General features: G+C 38.7%; 1 protein-coding gene across 4 annotated transcripts in view; it reads left to right on the top strand.

Annotated features, from left to right (window-relative positions):
- Positions 1–19,546, top strand: part of NRG4 (neuregulin 4) — a 116,474-nt gene extending 96,928 nt beyond the window's left edge. Inside the window, exons 5-8 of one of the 4 annotated variants that reach the window (XR_008705362.1) lie at positions 3,646–3,795; positions 7,392–7,471; positions 13,096–13,179; positions 19,388–19,546. Coding sequence is in view for 3 of the 4 variants with exons in the window: in XM_055555971.1 (XP_055411946.1) it covers positions 3,646–3,795; positions 7,392–7,471; positions 7,828–8,063 (466 nt within the window). In the remaining variant the exon portion in view is untranslated. Of the gene's footprint in view, positions 1–3,645; positions 3,796–7,391; positions 7,472–7,827; positions 8,079–13,095; positions 13,248–19,387 lie in introns of those variants that run through there. The other 3 variants (XM_055555974.1, XM_055555972.1, XM_055555971.1) reach the window with 3 other exon arrangements.
- The last annotated feature ends 1,651 nt before the right edge of the window (positions 19,547–21,197 follow it).

The raw sequence follows: 21,197 nt of genomic DNA, 5'->3' as shown, positions 1-21,197 counted from the left end.
CCACTGCTGGGCGTACACACCAAGAAAACCAGAACTGAAAGAGACACGTGTACCCCAATGTTCATCACAGCACTGTTTATAATAGCCAGGACATGGAAGCAACCTAGATGTCCATCAGCAGACGAATGGATAAGAAAGCTGTGGTACATATACACAATGGAATATTACTCAGCCATTAAAAAGAATACATTTGAATCAGTTCTAATGAGGTGGATGAAACTGGAGCCTATTATACAGAGTGAAGTAAGCCAGAAAGAAAAGCACCAATACAGTATACTAACGCATATATATGGAATTTAAAAAGATAACGATAACCCTGTATGTGAGACAGCAAAAGAGACACAGATGTATAGAACAGTGTTTTGGACTCTGTGGGAGAAGGCGAGGGTGGAATGATCTGAGAGAATAGCATTGAAACATGTATATTATCACATATGAAACAGATCTCCAGTCCAGGTTCGATGCATGAGACAGGGTGCTCAGGGTTGGTACACTGGGATGACCCAGAGGGATGGGATGGCGAGGGAAGTGGGAGGGGGGTTCAGGATGAGGAACACATGTAAACCCATGGCTGATTCATATCAATGTATGACAAAAACCACTACAATATTGTAAATTAGCCTCCAACTAAAATAAATAAATTTTAAAAAATTTAATAAAAGTGGTATCCTTTTACATACTCATTGGTAGGCTGTGTTTATTTTCTGTAAATATATCTGAAAATTTTAAGTTAATTTTTAGGTTAGTCATTTCTACTTCTTGGATAACAACATAATATTTAAATTTCTCTTTGTTTTTTCTCTAAATTCTGATCTGACTAGTTAGATAACAAGAAGATATATTTTTTCTTGACTTTGCTTTATTTAAAGATACCATCAGCTTTTGATTTTCTCACAAGAACTTGTGTTTGTTTGGCCTTGCTGTAAGACAACGGACAGCACTCTAGTGTTGATTGGTTTCCTTTATATGCCTTTTTTTGTCTGTCAGCCTACAACCTCATCTGACCACTCAGTTTATATTTATACTGTTCTCTTGATTCCATGCAACTCATATGATGTGACTAACATATAGTTAGTTACATCAGCTAGTTTGTCATCTTGCTTGAAGTTCTATCTTACCTAAACTTGAACCAGCCTTAACAAATTTGAGTAATGAGTTTATAGTTTTTTTGTTTTTTTTTTTAAATCTTCCTTGTAAAGAAGAATTCAGTTCAGTTTAGTCGCTCAGTCGTGTCCGACTCTTTGTGACCCCATGGACTGCAGCACTCCAGGCCTCCTTGTCCATCACCAACTCCCGGAGTCCATTGAGTCAGTGATGCCATCCAACCATCTCATCCTCTGTTGTCTCCTTCTCTGCCTGCCCTCAATCTTTCCCAGCATCAGGGTCTTTTCAAATGAGTCAGCTCTTCGCATCAGGTGGCCAAAGTATTGGAGTTTCAGCTTCAACATCAGTCCTTCCAATGAACACCCAGGACTGATCTCCTTTAGGATGGACTGGTTGGATCTCCTTGCAGTCCAAGGGACTCTCAAGAGTCTTCTCCAACACCACAGTTCAAAAGTATCAATTCTTTGGTGCTGAGCTTTCTTTACAGTCCAGCTCTCACATCCATACACGACTACTGGAAAAACCATAGCCTTGACTAGACGGACCTCCATTGGCAAAGTAATATCTCTGCTTTTTAATATGCTGTCTAGGTTGGTCATAACTTTCCTTCCAAGGAGTAAGCGTCTTTTAATTTCATGGCTGCAGTCACCATCTGCAGTGATTTTGGAGCCCAAGAAAATAAAGTCTGTTTCCATTGTTTCTCCATCAATTTGCTATGGAGTGATGGGAAGGATACCATGATCTTTGTTTTTTGAATGTTGAGTTGTAAGCCAGCTTTTTGACTCTTCTCTTTCACTTTTATCAAGAGGCTCTTTAGTTCCTCTTCACTTTCTGCCATAAGGGCAGTGTCATCTGTGTATCTGAGGTAATTGATATTTCTCCCGGCAATCTTGATTCCAGCTTGTGCTTCATCCAGCGTGGCATTTCACACGATGTACTCTGCATATAAGTTAAATAAGCATGGTGACAGTATACAGCCTTGACATACTCCTTTTCCAATTTGGAACCGTTCTGTTGTTCCATGTCCAGTTCTAACTGTTGCTTCTTGAACTGCATACAGATTTCTCAGGAAGCAGGTGCCTTGATCTATGGGGGAAAAAAGTATTTTTTATTTAAACTTCAGGTAATTGTGCTTTCTAACGTATTTTACTTCCATTTCAGTTTACTACTTATATTCTGTCCTTTCTCTTCCTCTCTGTGTCCCAACTCCATCTCTACAATGGTTTTGAGAGAATGGGAACTGCTACGTTGGTCATACTGACACCCCCTCTAGTGGAAGCTCTAACCAATAACACCACTTTCTCACCAGCAGTAGGACTTGAGATTCATAAAACATCTTTCATATGCTCATTTAAGTAAAATTGATACCTGTGCTGTAACTTGATATTCTTTTCTCTTATTTATTTGTATACTGCTTTATTGCCTATCACATTAGTTGCCAAGCTTTGTTAGTAATTAGTTCACATGTAACTTTCTAGGCCTGCATCCTTGTTAGTCTAGGATGGGAGAAAAGAAGGTAACATTTATAAATACTTCCTAAACTGGAAAGAGTTGGGGAGAATTAATTTAATAGAACAAATATTTCTGGTTTTGGTAATGCTACTTTGAAGAATATATACACACACATACTTTTTTACACAAAATTTTTGCTAAGTATAGTTTACTGTTTAACTTTGTGGGTTGCTTTATAAATAAACAGTATATCTTAAAAATACTATTATTTATCTTAACTACAAATATGAAATAATCAAATTGATCTGGTGGCAAACTCACTAATTCATATCAATTTTTATGTTTTATAATCTTTGAACATATTAACAGGGAGAAAGCAACTGGTTGATATTACCAAAGATTATGGATTTCTGTCACATAAGTTTTAAAGAGCTGAAAGTAAATGGGCTAAAAATATTTGGCTGGCAAATGAAAATATCACAAAATCTCTAGAAAAGCAAAGTGATAATATAAGGAGTAGAACTACCAGATACTGAAACATAAAGTAACAGTATTGAAGCAGTAAGGTAGAAGCCCAAGATTAGACGTACACATCACTGAAGAGTGAAGAACTGTTGTCACTGATACAAACTTGACGTATATTCAAGGAGGCACTGTTAAACAGCAGGCAAGAGAACGGTTATTTAATAAATGGGGTTGGAATAGCTATTTAGCATCGTCAAGGAAAAATACACTTAGAATCACATCTACACCAGAGATAACAAAATAAACTTCAGATGAACCTTAAGTGTGGACAATTACATATTGAAAATATGGAAGGTAAAAGGACTGACTATTCTATAATTTCTCTGGAGTTTCTAAGCAATTGGAAAAGTGGAAAAGGAAGATAGTAAAGCTCAGACTGCAGATGCTAATTTGTTTTATTATAACTGTAGCTCTGTAAGCATCATAGTAAAGCATTCCTAGTCTATGTTCCGAATCTGAAAATTAGTCTTCTTTTTTTTTTCATACCAGCTGGAAGACTTATGCTTCCTATATTAGTTCATAGAACAGAGAACGCAACTCTGTATCTAACATTTTATTCCATAGATGCATTGAAAATTATACAGGTGCTCGTTGTGAAGAGGTTTTTCTCCCAAGCTCCAGTATCCAAACTAAAAGTGACCTGTTCACAGCTTTCGTGGCATTGACTGTTCTTCTAGGAACTCTTATCCTTGGAGCCCTCTACTTCCTCTGCAGGTAACCAAAATAGAAACATGCTCTTGAAAAGATAAAAGTAATACATAGTAGTTATTGTTTGACTAAATAATCAATATGCCCTTTAGCTCTAGATTATTTTTCCAGATCATGTTTTCTGTTTAGAGTTATTTCTCTAATGCATTTATTGTTACTAAATTGTATCTTTTATTTATTTTTGTTATTAAATTAATGTCATTTTTGAAAGGATCTTATTCTTTGTTACTATCATCATCATTACCTGACTTTTCTAAACTAGTAAGGTAGACCCACATTCACTGAAGTTATCATGCCAAAAACACCTAAATATTTGGAGTAAGTCTATTTAAAGTAGACTTTGAATGTGAAAGAAAAGCAATGATTTATTAGTTACCCAAATACCCATCAACAAAAGAATGGACACCAAGTTGTGATATATTGCTATTAAAGGGTAATATATAAGCAGAAATGAATTACAGTTACACAGTTGTGATTCTGAAAGCTCAGCTTCTCTGTACATCAGTGCCGAATCGAATCTTGGAGACAGAGTTTTGGGTAAGGTAGAAAAGGATAGCTTTATTACTTTGCCAGGCAAAGGAGGACACAGTGGACTTTGGCCTCGAAAACTGTGTGTCCCAGCTCGGAGAAGATAGTTAGAAGTTTTATAGTAATGATTTTAAAAGCGTGTGATCAGCTTGTGGACATTCTTCTGATGGGTTGGTGGTAAGATAAGTAGGAGTCAGCATCATCAACCTTTAGGTTTTAACTGGTCTGGATCTACATGCTTGTGGATAGCATACCATCGAACTTTCTCCCACCTGCAGAGGGTTTCATTATCTGCAAAACAGCTCAAAGATATTGTGTGTTTCTGTTGATGGGGAACCAGGACCTTGTCCCAAGGCTGCACTACTGTTTCTCTTGACTGTTTGTTTCTTCCTGGTCTAGCATTCCCTCCCTTCCCTAATTAACAGCTGCTTGAGTCTGCCCATTAGAACTCAGGAAAAGTCATAGAGGCTGAAAAAAAGGCTATTTCCTGTAATCAAAGAAATGAGAGACACAGAAAGGCTTTGTGCCCAGGAGCCCCAGAGGACCCTGCTCAGTATCAAGTGCCTGGGTAAATCTTAGAAACATAATTTTATGTGAAAGAAGCAAGTCACACAAGAAAATGTAACAATATGATCCCACTCATGAAAAGTTTAAAACTAGACAAAAACGAAATAATGTGTTGGTTAGGGTGATATATATGACTGAATCAAGTAAGAGACTGGGTAGCACAAAATACAGAATGATAGTTACTTGTGGTGGGAAGAGAAAGGGAAGCACTCAAAGAAGGCATGGAATGTTAACAGCCTGTTTCTAATCTTGTGCTGTGCATGTAAGGGTCTATCACTGATTTTTAAACTGGTGTCAACTTAAAAGTTCACAACCATAAGTTGAGAGTTATGTGTTCTTTTGACAGGAATTTTTAAGAGTTCAAGCCTCGGAGGCAGCATCTCAAGTAATCTTGAGAAAATTGCTCAGATGAGGCAAGCGGGGAGGTAGGAGAGATAGAAGTTTTGCAACAAAGGGCAGGTAGTTAGAACATCAAAAGATGTTTAAATCTTTTAAGTATTGTTAATTAAATTAAAGAAAACCAGCTACAGTAAATTAAGGAATTTAGCACCTTTCTGTGTAGGAGAAGATGCAAGAATCTGGATTCACTGAAATCATTCCTTTGATATGCACCGTAATTATTTGGGGCCAGTTTCCTGTGTTTTTACCTCCTGTTTTCCTGAGGGCTCACTACAGGGAGTGGCAGCAGTCAGATGGCAGGTATTCTTTCCTGTCTAAGCTCCCTCAGGGCTCACCAGCGGCCTGTGGGCCCGCTGCAGGCTGATGTCTGTGACATCCTTTGTTTACTGACAGGGCAGGAGATATTTCATTTCTCTCTAAGCATAAATATTGCCATTCACTCTTTTTATATGTATACTTTATTGAAAAATAAAATAAAGCAACTTTTTGCCATATATAAACGTTAAACATTTGCATATTAATTGGAAAATGAATGTAAATTTAGTAACTGAGAAAAATAGCATCCTTAAGATTCTTACAAAAATAATATGACATTGAATAATTTTCAGAAACAGTTATAATATGCTACCCCCTGTACCTTTTCCATTTTTAAATGACAGCACAAGCAGAGGTATTTCTGCATGATGATTTGTGTCTTGTCAAAATCAAGAGTAGAATTAATTTGAAAAAAACATGAGTAGCTATTGCTTATAAAATCTAGTCATAAGATTTAGGCTCTTGCATACCGACCAGGTGAAACATACTGTCTGAAATGTGCTTTCAAGAATTAAAACAAGTCCCTGATTACTGTAGTAGTTTTTAGGTCCATCAGTGGTTGAAATTGCTTTAAGCTGAAGCCCTTTTGAAATTTAATAACTAATTAATGTCATATTTGAATGAGGTCCAAAATAATAACCCATATGCTGAAATCTAGGCAGAATCAATCATGTTTTACGAAGAGGAATCAGTGTATTTTTAGAAAACACATTTCATTTTACTATGGTAAAAAGTGGTTTTGAATTAATTTCATTAATGTAAGGTAATACTCTAGACACTGACTTACTGAAAAAAAATCGAAAGCAAGTGTACATTCCAATATCTTATTTAATATTAAACGTGGTTTTTAAAAACTCTGTCATGAGCATTTGAGTGTAATTAGAAACTATATTAATGGACCAGATGACAAAAAAGATTGATGAACTGTAGCCTTAAAAAAGTGCAAGTGAGGGACTTCTCTGGTGGTCCAGTGGTTAAGAATCTGCCTGCCAGTGCAGGGAACATGGATTTAATTCCTGGTCCAGGAAGATCGCACTTGCTGGGGGGCACCTAAGCCCACACACCACAACTACTGAGGCCCATGCATCCTAAAGCCTGTGCTCCACAACAAGAGAAACCACCACAATGAGAAGCCTGTGCACCGCAGCTAAGAACAGCCCCACTTGCCTCAACTAGAGAGAGTCTGTGCACAATGCTGAAGATCCAGTGCAGCCAAAAATAAATAAATTTTTTTTAAAGGTGCAATTGAGTTTTTCAGTAGTTGAGTAAAGCCACCCCATGTCACATAAAGTGTTACTCAGTAGACTCTGACTCTTTGCGACCCCATGGACTGTAGCCCACCATGCTCCTCTGTCCATGGAAATCTCCAGGCAAGAAAATTAGAGTGGGCTGCCATTCCCTTCTCCAGGGGATCTCACCAACCCAGGGATCAAACCTGGGTCTCCTGCATTGCAAGCGGATTCTTTACTGTCTGAGCCACCATAAGGATCCCAACTAATAATGAAAACTAACCACTTTAAGAAGAGCACAAAAATGCTACATTAAAATAGCACAGTTCTGCTGTCTTAAAGGAAAAAGACTAAGTGGCATCATCAGCATCTGAAGCCACTACAGATGACCTACCTGCCCTGGTGCATTTGTTAAATAATGGGGTACAGTTTTAGGGAAGCTCTGGCAGTTTCAGATAGTTGCAGAAAAGAAAATAAACCTCCATATATTCAAATTTAAACTTGCTTTCTGCATTTGCACTTACCCATTTTCCATTTGTGTGTTTCTTTCTTCTTTATTGTCAGGAAGGGCCATCTTCAGAGGGCCAGTTCAGTCCAGTATGATATCAACTTGGTAGAGACAAGCAGTACCAGTGTCCACCACAGTGAGTAAATTCAAAATAAATGTATATTTTAAAACCCTAAGTTAGATGTTGGTTGTTTAATGGGATTTGGATCTATCCAAAAAATGTTGACCCTAAAAATTTTTCTATGGGTTTTTTACCTGAAGATCATTTCTCATTAGCTGTATGACACAAGTTGTATTTTTTCCCCAAAGAAAACTATGTTATCACAATATGTGAAATTATGATGTTAGTTATAATATGTTTCACAGACTGATTTTTACAGAAGTAATTTGAAGTGGGCTGGTATATGGACAGGAGGGGGATTTTTATCTATCAGATCAGATCAGATCAGTCACTCAGTTGTGTCCAACTCTTTGCGACCCCATGAATCGCAGCACGCCAGGCCTCCCTGTCCATCGCCAACTCCCGCAGTTCACTCAGACTCATGTCCATCAAGTCAGTGATGCCATCCAGCCATCTCATCCTCTGTCGTCCCCTTCTCCTCCTGCCCCCAATCCCTCCCAGCATCAGAGTCTTTTCCAATGAGTCAACTCTTCGCATGAGGTGGCCAAAGTACTGGAGTTTCAGCTTTAGCATCATTCCTTCCAAAGAAATCCCAGGGCTGATCTAAGCAAATCTTTTGGAAACGTATGGGTCAATTCATGTTTTAAAAATATCGTGGGAAAAAAAAAATATCGTGAGACTTCTGCTTCTGACCAAGATGGAGTAACAGAGACTGGATTTACCTTCTCCTTGAAACAATTTATAAATGGACATTATACATTAAGCGATGGTTTTCAAGACATTGGACAACAGGGAGCAAAGGATCATGAGAGATTGAGAACAGATGAGATGAACCAATGATTCCCTCAAAGTATTGCCTTGAGAGAATCTCCAGGCTGTGGCATGGGAAAGTTGGATGGATGACCCAGGTTGATCAATGTGGCTTGATCAATATAGTTCACTGAATGGAGTACTGGAAAAGAGGAGAGCCACACACACAGAGAGAATTTCAGAGATCTTCAAGTATTCAGTTGAGTAATAATCACATGTATACTAGGAAAGTCCTTGATATTAGGGAAAGAAACACCTGATAGGATTAGAGGTACCCACTATTCGCACAAGGCTAGGAAAAGTGCCTGTTCCCAATAATAAGGCTAAAAATCCTAATTATTCATTGGGTAACAGTGTACACAGAAGATTGTTTCTTCAGTAGTGGGGAATAATTAGCCCTACATTGAGTACTGCTCCAGTCCTGCCTAACAGACCATAAAAGCAAGAACTGAAAGAATCAAATTGTTTCTAAATAACCTAACTGCATCATCATCATCAGCTCAATCACTCAGTCATGTCCGACTCTTTGCGACCCCATGGATTGCAGCATGCCAGACTTACCTGTCCATCACCAACTTCCAGAGCTTGCTCAAACTCCCAGCATCAGGATCTTTTCCAGTGAGTCAGTTCTTCACATCAGGTGGCCACAGTATGAGAGTTTCAGCTTCAGCATCAGTTCTTCCCAGTGAATATTCAGGACTGATTTCCTTTAAAATTGACTCGTTTGACCTCCTTGGAGTCCAAGGGATTCTCAAGAGTCTTCCCCAACACCCTAGTTCAAAAGCACCAATTCTTTGGCACTCAGCTTTCTTTATAGTCCAATTCTCACAACCATACATGACTACTGGAAAAACCATTGTTCTGACTACGCAGACCTTTGTTGGCAAAGTAATGTCTCTGCTTTTTAATACACTGTCTAGGTTCATCATAGCTTTTCTTCCCAGGAGTAAGCGTCTTTTAATTTCATGGCTGCAGTCACCATCCACAGTGATATTGGATCCCAAGAAAATAAAGTCTGTCACTGTTTCCATTGTTTCTTATCTATTTGCCATGAAGTGATGGGACTGGATGCCATGATCTTATTTTGAATGCTGAGTTTTAAGCCAACTTTTTTACCTTCCTTTTTCACTTTCATCAAGAGGCTCTTTAGTTCCTCTTCACTTTCTGACATAAGGGTGGTGTCATCTGCATATCTGAGGTTATTGAGATTTCTCCCAGCAGTCTTGACTCCAGCTTGTGCTTCATCCAGCCCAGCATTTTGCATGATGTACTCTGCATATAAGTTAAATAAGCAGGGTGACAATATACAGCCTTGAGGTACTCCTTTCCAAATTTGGAACCAGTCTGTTGTTCCATGTCTGGTTCTAACTGTTGCTTCTTGACCTGCATACAGATTTCTCAGGATGTAGGTAAGGTGGTCTGCTATTCCCATCTCTTTAAGAATTTTCCAGTTTGTTGTGATCCACAGTCAAAGGCTTTGGCGTAGTCAATAAAGCAGAAGTAGAGGCTTTTCTGGAACTCTCTTGCTTTTTCCATGACCTAACAGATGTTGGCAATTTGATCTCCGGTTCCTCTACCTTTTCTAAAACCGGCTTGAACATCTGGAAGTTCTCGGTTCACGTGCTGTTGAAGCCTAGTTTGGAGAATTTTGAGCATTACTTTGCTAGCATGTGAAATGAGTGCACTTGTGTGGTAGTTTGAACATACTTTGACATTGCCTTTCTTTGGGATTAGAATGAAAACTGATCTTTTCCAGTCCTGTGGCCACTGCTGAGTTTTCCAAATTTGCTGGCATATTGAAAATGGTTAAAATGGTAAATTTTATTAAGTATATTTCACGATAAAAAGCCAGAAAGAGATGCTGCAGTTTTTTTGGTTTTTGGTTGCACTGGGTCCTCGTTGCTGTATGCAGGTTTTCTCTAGTTGCAGCAAGCTGGGGCTACTCTTCACTGCAGTACACAAGCTTCTCATTGCAGTGGCTTCTCTCGTTGCAGAGCGCAGGCTCTGGGGTTTGCAGGCTTCAGTAGTTGCGGCACAGGGGCTTGGTTACTCTGTGGCATGTGAAATCTTCCCCAACCAGGGATCAAACCTCTGTCCCTTGCATTGGCAGGCAGATTCTTAGTCAGGGTACCACCAGGGAAGTCTAAGATGCCATTATTAAATGATACTATCAGATGATTCATTTTAATATACTCAAAATTAATCATTTGAGTTATCAAGAGATTGAGTTGTGCTCTTCTACTTTGTAATTGGGTGAAGTCATGTATTTTAATGGTTTGATGAGTTTTTTTATTTTTGCTGTTATTTGTAATGATAATGTCTGGAACTACATTCATTTTTTAAATGCTTGATGATAAAATAACCAGTGAAAAAATTCTCAGAGAACTGAATGTATTATCGTGCATGGTTTTAACTGGGAAGATTAGTACAAATGGGACCAAATGTGACAGGAAAAAATGTGGGAATGGCCGACTGCCACTAACGGTTGAATGCACGAGTATCCATGCTTGTAATTCACCAGTGGTTTCTCTCCTCAAAGGATTTGCCTCTTAATTTTTTTTCAGAACATTCAATGGGGTGGTAAAAACTCAAATTATTTTTTAGAAACCACATACACCTAAAAAGCAAGTTGGCTTCTTTTCAGTTTATAAAGACATGTTTGTAATAAAATAGAAACTACCTTGGAGCCTTTCCACAGAGGTACTCTGGTTTAATTGGGAAAACAGTTTCAGAACTCAAGTATTAAATTACTGCCTTCTTTTAATGAGGAAAAAAGGGTATCACAACCAGGGGTAAAAATCTGGATAAGGTGTTGGGCATAGCTCACAAAATTAGCTCACTGGCCACTTATTTTTTCAATGTCAAACAGTCTCAGTAACTGCAAAGCCATTACTTTAAGAAAAGCAAAATAAATGCCTTTACCATATGTGACAAGATCTGTGTCATGAAAACAAAGTTGATCGTGGGGATTGGGAATTTCTTCATGCTATTAGCTTATATTTGTTATGAAAATCAGAGCATGATGGTACATATTATTTTAAAATTTATTAATGAACTATTTTCACCAAAAAACTCCTCTTGCCACCATCCTATAAAGCTTTATTCAGTTTAATCCTCCTTTCTAATAGATTCATTCATGTCACCTTGTATGCCTCTGAAATATAAATCTCCCAAGGCAATTTTTTAATTTGTTCATTAAGTAAACCTACAGCTTTAAGTCCTGGCATCCATTTAGATTGTGATTGTGTATCATCCCTATTGCAATAACACACTTAAAGTACTTAAAGTACAGCTCTTTAAATGAAAAGAAAGTAAGGTAACTATGGAACTGTGAACATCAGGTACCTATAGGTGCCAGACACTGTGGCTGGTATTTCACTTTGGAGACTCTTGTAAGTCTTAATACCCATTGTGAAATGTCAATAACCTCAGATACACAGATGATACCACCATTATGGCAGAAAGTGAGGAGGAACTAAACAGCCTCTTGATGAAAGTGAAAGAGGAGAGTGAAAATGTTGGCTTAACACTCAACATTCAAAATATGAAGATCATGGTATCTGGTCCCATCACTTCATGGCAAATAGATGGGGAAACAATGGAAACAGAGATTTTATTTTAAGGTGATTGCAGCCATGAAACTAAAAGCCGCTTGCTCCTTGGTATGACCAACCTAGACAGCATATTAAAAAGCAGAAGCATTACTTTGCCAACAAAGGTCTGCCTAGTCAAAGCTATGGTATTTCCAGTAGTCATGTATGGATGTGAGAATTGGACTATAAAGAAAGCTGAGTGCCAAAGAATTGATGCTTTTAAACTGTGGTGTTGGAGAAGACTCCTGAGAATCCCTTGAACTGCAAGGAGGTCAAACCAATCTATCCTAAAGGAAATCAGTCCTGAATATTCACTGGGAAGGACTAATGCTGAAGCTGAAACTCCAATACTTCGGCCACCTGATGCGAAGAACTGACTCATTGAAAAAGACCCTGATGCTGGGAAAGACTAAGGGCAGGAGGAGAAGGGGACAACAGAGGATGAGATGGTTGGATGGCATCCCCAACTCGATAGACATGAGTTTGAGCAAGCTTTGGGAGTTGCTAATGGAGAGGGAAGCCTGCATGCTGCAGTCCATGGGGTCGCAAAGAGTCGGACACAACTGAGTGACTGAACTGAACTGAATACAACCCATTGTGAGGCAAGTGGCATTCTTCTCTATGAAAAAGAAAACAGGTTTAGAGAGGTTAAAATCAAGATCACACATCAGAAGGTGGTAAGACAGGATTTAAACCCAGGTGAATCTAGTTCCCAAGTCCAAGTTTTTCATACTGTACTTACGCTTCCACAGATAGGGGGTAACAGGCTCAGGGCTCATTGGCTCTTGCGGGAGCCAGTTGTCCCTACGTTAAACACCAGCCACAGGTTTGGTTTTATCTCGGTTTTGGTTACTTTCTCCTGTTTTACTGCCATCAGTTATTCATTTTTATTGCTGTTAGAGTGACTCACTTTACCAATCTTTCCCTCTTACCCTCTTTGTCATATGTAATATCTTTTTAAAAATTCACCAAGCTTGTTAGAACTTCAGGTAACATAAAATAGGCAGTGAGAAAAGGCAGGGACACTTCTGTGAGATCTGAATGGAGGTGCTGATACAACTCTTCTGTGTTCTGGAGTGTGTTAAGAGGTTCATTGGATGTTCTAGGCTAGTTCACCTCAACTTTTCACAAACAGAAGGGGTGGATGTATATATGTGTAAATAAAGACGTGTTGACAGTTGTACATATAAAGAAAAACTGAGATGGAGAAAACATCTTGATTCTTATTTTCCATAGGTCATGGAGAACATTGAAGAAATAACACAGTGAAGCCAAATCATTGCTTCTTTGTTACAAAGGCAGAAAGTGAAACACTAAATGGTAAAATAAACACGTTAATCTTTCTTTGTTCTCTAAATAAAAGACTGAAAGTTATACCTTGAAACACAGTCCATCCTGTTGCAAAGTATGTGTGTTTCTGTAGCATATATTATTAACTTATTTGCAGTTGGTAAATAGGAAAGTAATATCAATCCTGTATGAAAGTTGCATGGGTTCAAACATGATTTTTTTTTTCCCCCAGTAAGCTAATATGTTGAAGCAACTAGAGGCAAACTTTCTCACAGCTCAGGAGAAACTCTTAATAATATATAAAGACCCTAAAAGAAAAGTGAAAATCCTTTAAGGGCAAAGAGTGACTGTTTTAGTAGCTCACTGTATTAAACTGGTGGCACCCCACTCCAGTACTCTTGCCTGGAAAATCCCATGGATGGAGGAGCCTGGTGGGCTGCAGTCCATGGGGTCGCTAGGAGTCAGACACGATTGAGCGACTTCACTTTCACTTTTCACTTTCAAGCATTGGAGAAGGAAATGGCAACCCACTCCAGTGTTCTTGCCTGGAGAATCCCAGGGACGGGGGAGCCTGTTGGGCTGCCGTCTATGGGGTCGCACAGAGTCGGACACGACTGAAGTGACTTAGCAGCAGCAGGGAAGCTGCAAAGAGCAAGTTAACCATGAAGACATTTCACCTGGTTATTAGGAAAAACGTATTGATTGATGAAAGTGAAACTGCATAGCTCATCTCAGGACTTAGCAAATCACAGGTTTTTTATGTCTTGGTGCAGAAGGAATTCAGTGAGGGACAAAGTGAGAGGTAAGAAGTGGATTTATAGTTTAGGATGCTTTTGAAGGATACAAGCAGGCAGGCAAGAGACCTCTGCCCTGAGAACTAAGTGGGCAACATGTTTATAAGCAAAGGGAAAATAGAAAGGGTTGAAGAAGACCACTTTCTTCCTCATTCTTTGAGCAGATGTCAAGCTTACATCACTAGCTCCTCCTCAAGTCAGGCAGAGGACTTTTTGACCCTATGTGGTCAAACTGGGACTGTCAATGTGCTATCCACATCAGCAGAAGTGTGGTAATGTAAACTAACATACACCAAAATATGTTAAATAACCTCAGGTTTTAGTATGATGAGGTCTTCTACTTTAGAATGGCACCTTGCCCATGTATTTCTCTTTGGTATGTGCTAAGGGGCTTGTCCTAAGGATCATTCTCATGCTGACCTGGACCAGCAGGGTACAGGCCTAACTTTTTCACTTACTGGACTGGAGCATATCTTATGCTTTTATTGTGTGGTTTTGTTGTTAAGCAGGCCTATTTCACAACAGTCTGATTGCTTTCTTGAGTGATCATTAGCTTACAATGATCTCCCAAAGTTCCTTCTCTATCTATAACTCCCTAGTGGGATATCAAAAGCTACCTGTGTAACTATCCTGCTCTATCCCTATCATTGGGAGCTACCTTTAGATCCTATTTTTAATGTTAATGAAGCTGGTTTCTTTTAAGAATAAATATTTATTTGGTTGCATTGGGTCTTAGTTGTGCATGCGGGAATCCTTAGTTGAGGATGTAGATTCTAGTTGCCTGATCAAGTATCGAACCGAGGCCCCCTTCACTGACAGTGTAGAGTCCTAGCCACTGGACCGCCAGGGAAGTCCTGAAAATGGTTTCTATGAGGATCAAATGATTTCAGGGTCTATATCTGAAAGGAAGAAGCATAAACCCCAAACTTTAAGTATACAAAAGATGGACTAATTCTCAGTGCAGATACTAGTGGAGATTTAGGATTCTTGTTTTTGTTACTGCTAAGGTTACAGAGTTCCAAACCTTTTTTCCCCCATAAAGCTTTTAATTTTAGGGCACGATTTTACAGATCATGAGGTTTTCATCTTATTAGGAGCAATATAAAGAATGCATTTGGTAAAGTTGGTAACAGAAGTCCATCGTTTTCATTAAGGCTCCTCTTTTTTTTTTTTTTTTTTTACAGTTTTATAGATTTTAACAAATGCATGATTTCATGTGTCCACCACTACAGTATCACATTGAATAATTTCACCACCCAAAAATCTCCTGTGCTCCATCTACTCTTTCCCAGTTTCAGTGGTAACCACTGATCCCTTTACTTTCACTTCTTAGCCTTTTACACATGCAATTCAATGGCATTAAGTATATTCCCATTGGTTCAACCATCACCACTGTCCATCTCCAGAACTTTCTCATCATCCTATGCTATGCTATGCTATGCTAAGTCACTTCAGTCATGTCCGACTCTGTGCAACCCCAGAGACGGCAGCCCGCCAGGCTCCCCCGTCCCTGGGATTCTCCAGGCAAGAACACTGGAGTGGGCTGCCATTTCCTTCTCCAATGCATGAAAGTGAAAAGTGAAAGTGAAGTCGCTCAGTCGTGTCCGACTCTTAGCGAACCCATGGATTGCAGCCTAACAGGCTCCTCCGTTCATGGGATTTTCCAGGCAAGAGTACTGGAGTGGGGAGCCATTGCCTTCTCTGCTCATCATCCTATACTGAATGCTAAACCCATTAAACAATAAGTCCTCATTCCCTCCTCTACTCAGACCATGGTAGCTAACATTCTACTTAATCTCTAAGCATCTAAATATTCTCAATGCTTGATATAAGTCTCAGTATTTTATACAAATACATGAATCATGCATTTGTCCTTTTGTATGTGGCCATGTCTTCAAGGTTCATCAACAGTATAGTATGTATCCAAATTTCATTCCTTTTTATGACTGAATGACATTCCATTGTATATATTTACCTCATTTTGTTTATTCATTTATCAACAGATGAACATGAATCATTTCACCTTTTGGCTATTGTGATGATGCTTCTAGGAACATACATCTGCAAATAGCTGTTCAAACCCCTGTTTTCTATTCTTTTGCATAAATACCCAGAAGTAGTATCAAATGTTAATTCTATATTTAATTTTTTGAGGAACTATGATACTGTTTTCTACAGCAGCTATACTGCTGTATATTCATATATATATATATATGAATATATATATATATTATAGCAATGCACTCTAGTTTCTCCACATCCTTGTCAACACTTTTTTAAAAAAAATAAATAATAGCCACTCTAATGGGTATGAAGCGCTATTTCATCGTGGCTTTGATTTGCATTTCCCAAATGATGAGTAATGTTGAGCGCCTTTTCATGTGCTAATTGGTCTATATCTTCTTTGGATACCTGTCTATTCAAGTTCTTTGCCCAGTTTTGAATTGGGTTGTCTTTTATAACTGTTGCTGTATTTTAGGAGTTTTATATATATATATATATATATATATATATATATATATATATATGAATGGGTATTAATCCCTCATCAGATATGTGATCTGCAAATATTTTCTCCCATTCTGTGGATTGCTGTTTTTACTCTGTTGATAGTATCCTTTGATACATAAATGTTTTACTTATTTTTGGCCATGCTGGGTCTTCGTTGCTTTGTGTGGGTGTTCTCTGCATTGGTTGTGGCAGGCAGGGGCTACTCTTTGCTGTGGTGTGTGGGCTTCTCACTGCAGTGGCTTCTCTTGTTGCAGAGCGCAGGATGTAGAGTATATAGGCTTCAGTAGTGATAGCATGCAGAGAAGGCGATGGCACCCCACTCCAGTACTCTTGCCTGGAAAATCCCATGGACGGAAGAGCCTGGTGGGCTGCAGTCCATGGGGTCGCTAAGAGTCGGACATGACTGAGCGACTTCCCTTTCACTTTTCACTTCCATGCATTGGAGAAGGAAATGGCAACCCACTCCAGTGTTCTTGCCTGGAGAATCCCAGGGACGGGGGAGCCTGGTGGGCTGCCGTCTCTGGGGTCGCACAGAGTCGGACACGACTGAAGCGCCTTAGCAGCAGCAGCAGTCATAGCATGTGGGTGCAGTAGGTGCAGCATGTGGTCTCTGGGGTGCATGGACTTCAGTAGTTGTGGCACACAGGCTCAGTAGTTGTGGTGCATGGGCTTAGTTGCTCTGTGGCATGTAGAATCTTTCTGGACCAGGGATCAAACCCGTGTTCCCTGCATTGGCAGGTGGATTCTTACCCACTCTGCCACCAGGAAAGTCCAAATGTCTAATTTTTGAAGCTCAGTTTGTCTCTTTTCTCTTTTCATGCCTATGACTTTGGTGTCATATCTAAGAAATCACTCCTAAATCCAATGTTCTGAAACTTTCCCCCTGGTTTTTTTTCTAAGAGTGGAGTTTTAAGTCTTATGTTTAGGTCTTTGGTCCATTTGAACTAATTTTTGTATATAGTGTTAGGTAAGAATCCAACTTCATTCTCTGGCATATGGGTATCCAGTTTTCTCAACACCATTTGTTGAAAACACTGTCCTTTTCCCATTAAATGGTCTTGGTGTGCTTCCTCCAAATCATTTGACCATATATGTGAGAATTTCTGGATTCTTTATTCTATTCCACTGGTCTATATGTCTGTTTTTATTCAGTATCACACGGTTTTGATTATTGTATCTTTGCAGTAAAATTTGAAATCAGGAAGTGTGAGTCTTCCAACTTTGATCTTTTTTAAGATTATTGTTGCTTTTCAGTTGCTAAGTCATGTCTGACTGTGATTCCATGGAGTGCAGCGCACCAGACTTCCCTGTCCTTCACTATCTCCCAGAGCTTGCTCAAACTCACGTCCATTGATGCCATCCAACCATCTCATCCTCTGTCACCCTCTTCTCCTCCTGTCCTCAATCTTTCCCAGAATCAGGGTCTTTCCACTGAGTCGGCTCTTTGCATCAGGTGGCCAAAGTATTGGAGCTTCAGCTTCAGCATCAGTCCTTCCAATTCAGGGTTCGTTTCCTTTAGGATTGACTGGTTTGATCTCCTTGCTGTCCAAGGGACTCTCAAGAGTCTTTTCCAGCACCACGGTTTGAAAGCATCAATTCTTTGGTATTCAGCTTTCTTCTTTTGAAGATTGTTTTGGCTATTTGGATCCTAGATATTCCACTTGAATTATTTTTCTGTATCTGTAAAGAATGTCATTGAGATTTTGAAGTGAATTACATTGAATCTGTAGATCACTTTGGGTAGTACTGACATCATACCAATATTAAGTCTTCCAGTCTATTTACATGGGATGTTTTTCAACTTATTGGTGTCATCTTTAACATCATTAATATCAGCTTCCCTGGAATAGCTCAGTTGGTAAAGAATCTGTCTGCAATGCAGGAGACCCTGGTTTGATTCCTGGGTTGGGAAGATCCGTTGGAGAATGGATAGGCTACCCACTCCAGTATTCTTGGTTTTCCCTTGTAGCTCAGCTGGTAAAGAATCTGCCTGCAATGTGGGAGACCTGGGTTCAATCCCTGAGTTCGGAAGATCCCCTAGAGAAGGGAAAGGCTACCCATTCCAGTATTCTGGCCTGGAGAATTCTATAGACTGTATAATCCATGGGGTGGCAAAGAGTCGGACACAACTGAAAGACTTTCACGTTAACATCATTCAGCAATGTCTTGTGGTTTTCAATGTACAAGTCATCAACAACTTCATTAAGATTTCATTAAGTCTTTGGGGTTGTTCATATTAGTATATAGAAAGGCAACTGATTTTGTGTGTTGCTTCTGTATCTGAACTTTGCTGGATTTTTTTCTTAGTGCTAACAGATTTGGGGGTGTAGAGATCATTTGTGTTTTCTACACATAGGACCATGTATTCTGCAGAGATAATTTTACTTCATTCTTTCTAATTTCATTCTTTTTCTTGACTAATTACTCTGCCTTGAACTTCCAACACTGTGCTGAATAGGAGTAGTAAAAGCTGCATCCTTGTCTTATTCATGATTTCAGTCCTTTTCCATTGAGTATAATGTTAGCTGTTAAGAGTTTCATATGTGGTCTTTATTATGCTGAAGTGCTGCTGCTGCTGCTAAGTCGCTTCAGTTGTGTCCGACTCTGTGCAACCCCATAGACGGCAGCCCACCAGGCTCCCCGGTCCCTGGGATTCTCCAGGCAAGAACACTGGAGTGGGTTGCCAGTTCCCTCTCCAATGCATGAAAGTGAAAAGTGAAAGTGAAGTTGCTCAGTCATGTCCGACTTTTTGCGACCCCATGGACTGCAGCCTACCAGGCTCCTCCGTACATGGGATTTTCCAGGCAAGAGTACTGGAGTGGGTTGCCATTGCCTTCTCCTATGTTGAGATAGCTTCCTTCAATTCCTAGTGTGTTGAGTGGTTTTTTTTTTTTTTTTAAATCAAAAATAATTTTGTCAAATCCTTTTTTCAGCATCAGTGATATGATCCACGTGGGACCCTCATTCTGCTAATGTGGTGTATTGTATTCAATTGGATTTGATTGATATTTGATTTGATTTGATATTCAATTTATCTGTTGGACCATCCTTGCATTGCAGCAATAAACCCATGTGTTCAAAATATATAAAAATTTTAAAGTGATCTTGAATTCAGTTTGCTAATCCTTTAAGAATTTTGCATCAGTATTCAACAGGGATATTGGTCTTTAACTTTCTTTTCTTGTGTTGTCATTGTCTGGTTTTGGTATCAGGGTAATACTAGGCTTATATAGTGGATTAGGAAGTGTTCTTTCATATTGAATTGTTTATTTTGAAAGGTTTGAGGACTGATGTTATTTCTTCTTTAAATGTTTGGTAGAACTGAGTAAAGTCAGAGGTTGCAGGATTCTCTTTTCTTGGGAGGTGTTTGACTGCTGATTCAATCTCCTTTCTAATTATAGGTCTATGAAGACCTAATTTCTTCATGAATCAGTCTTGGTATGGATTTTACAAATATATCCATTACATCTAGGTTATCCAAGATGTTTACAACTGCTCTTGTATTCTTATGATCCTTTTTATTTTTGTAGACTCATTAGTAATATCCTTAATCTTACTTGTTTTTTGAAGTTGAGTCTTTACTGTTATTGATCTAGCTAAAAGTTAATCCATTTTATTAACCTTTTCAAAGAACTAACTTTTGGTTCAAAATTTTCTGTTGATTTTCTGTTCAGTATTTTGCTTATCTTAGTTCTAATATTCTAGTAGCTTTGGGCTTAGTCCATTCTTCTTTTTCTAGTTCCTTAAGTTAGAATGTTGATTTCAGTTTTCTTTCTTAAACATTTATAGCTAAAATATTCTCTCTTATGAGAGGCAATGAAAGCAATGCATGTTGTGTTTTGCTTAATGTCATTTTGCTATTTCTCTTCTAAATGCTTCATGGATTTTTGCTCCTTATTTTGTTAGTGTCTTTTGTGGGTTTTTTGTTTTTTTGTAGTAAAACATATAAATTCTCTCCTTTTGTATGTATTCTATAGCTATTTCTCTTTTTTGGCAGTTGTTTTTTCCCTGCTGCACTGCACAGCTTGTGGGATCTTAGTTCCCCAAGCAGGGACTGAACCTAGGATCTTAGCATTGAGAGTGCAGAGTCCTAACCACTGGACTACAAGGGAATTCTTCTGTAGCTATTTCTTTGTGGTTATCATGGGGATTCCAGTTAATGTCATAAAGTAATAACACTAATTTGAATTTATAGCAGCTTAAGTTCAATAGTTAATAAAAACTTTGCTACCTTGCTCTTATGTAACTTTGCCTTCACTCCCTTTCAGCCGTTAATGTCACAGGAGTCCATCTTTAAGCGTTGTGTCAGAAAACACAAACCAATAACTATTTTTATACACTGGTTCCTAAGTTGTGTGGAAAATAGAGTTAAACGTCAGAGTTATACTAGTTTCTGTAATTGTTCATGTATACCTTTACTGCAGAGTTTAGTTTCTTTTTACGGTTTCCTGTTCGTATCCTTTGTCCTTGCAGAATTCCCTTTAGCATCTTTGCAGGGCATATCTAGTTCTAATAGTCTCTTCCTGTTTTTATCTGATAATGGTTTCATTTCTCCCTCATTTTTGATGGATAGTTTTGCCAGATAAAATATTCTAGGTTGACAGTTTTTTCTTTTAGCACTTTGAATATATCAAACTACTGCCATTTGGCCTCCATGGTTTCTGATGAGAAATCTGATAATCTTACTGAAGATCCCTTAAAAAATTTTTTTTACTTTGGGCTGTGCTAGGTCTTCATTGCTGC

Source organism: Bubalus kerabau, chromosome 19 (assembly GCF_029407905.1).
Source record: "Bubalus kerabau isolate K-KA32 ecotype Philippines breed swamp buffalo chromosome 19, PCC_UOA_SB_1v2, whole genome shotgun sequence".
In the NCBI taxonomy this organism is placed as follows: Eukaryota; Metazoa; Chordata; class Mammalia; order Artiodactyla; family Bovidae; genus Bubalus; species Bubalus kerabau.
The sequence above is the reverse complement of the archived record's forward strand: the minus strand, read 5'-3'. Positions and strand labels throughout refer to the sequence as shown.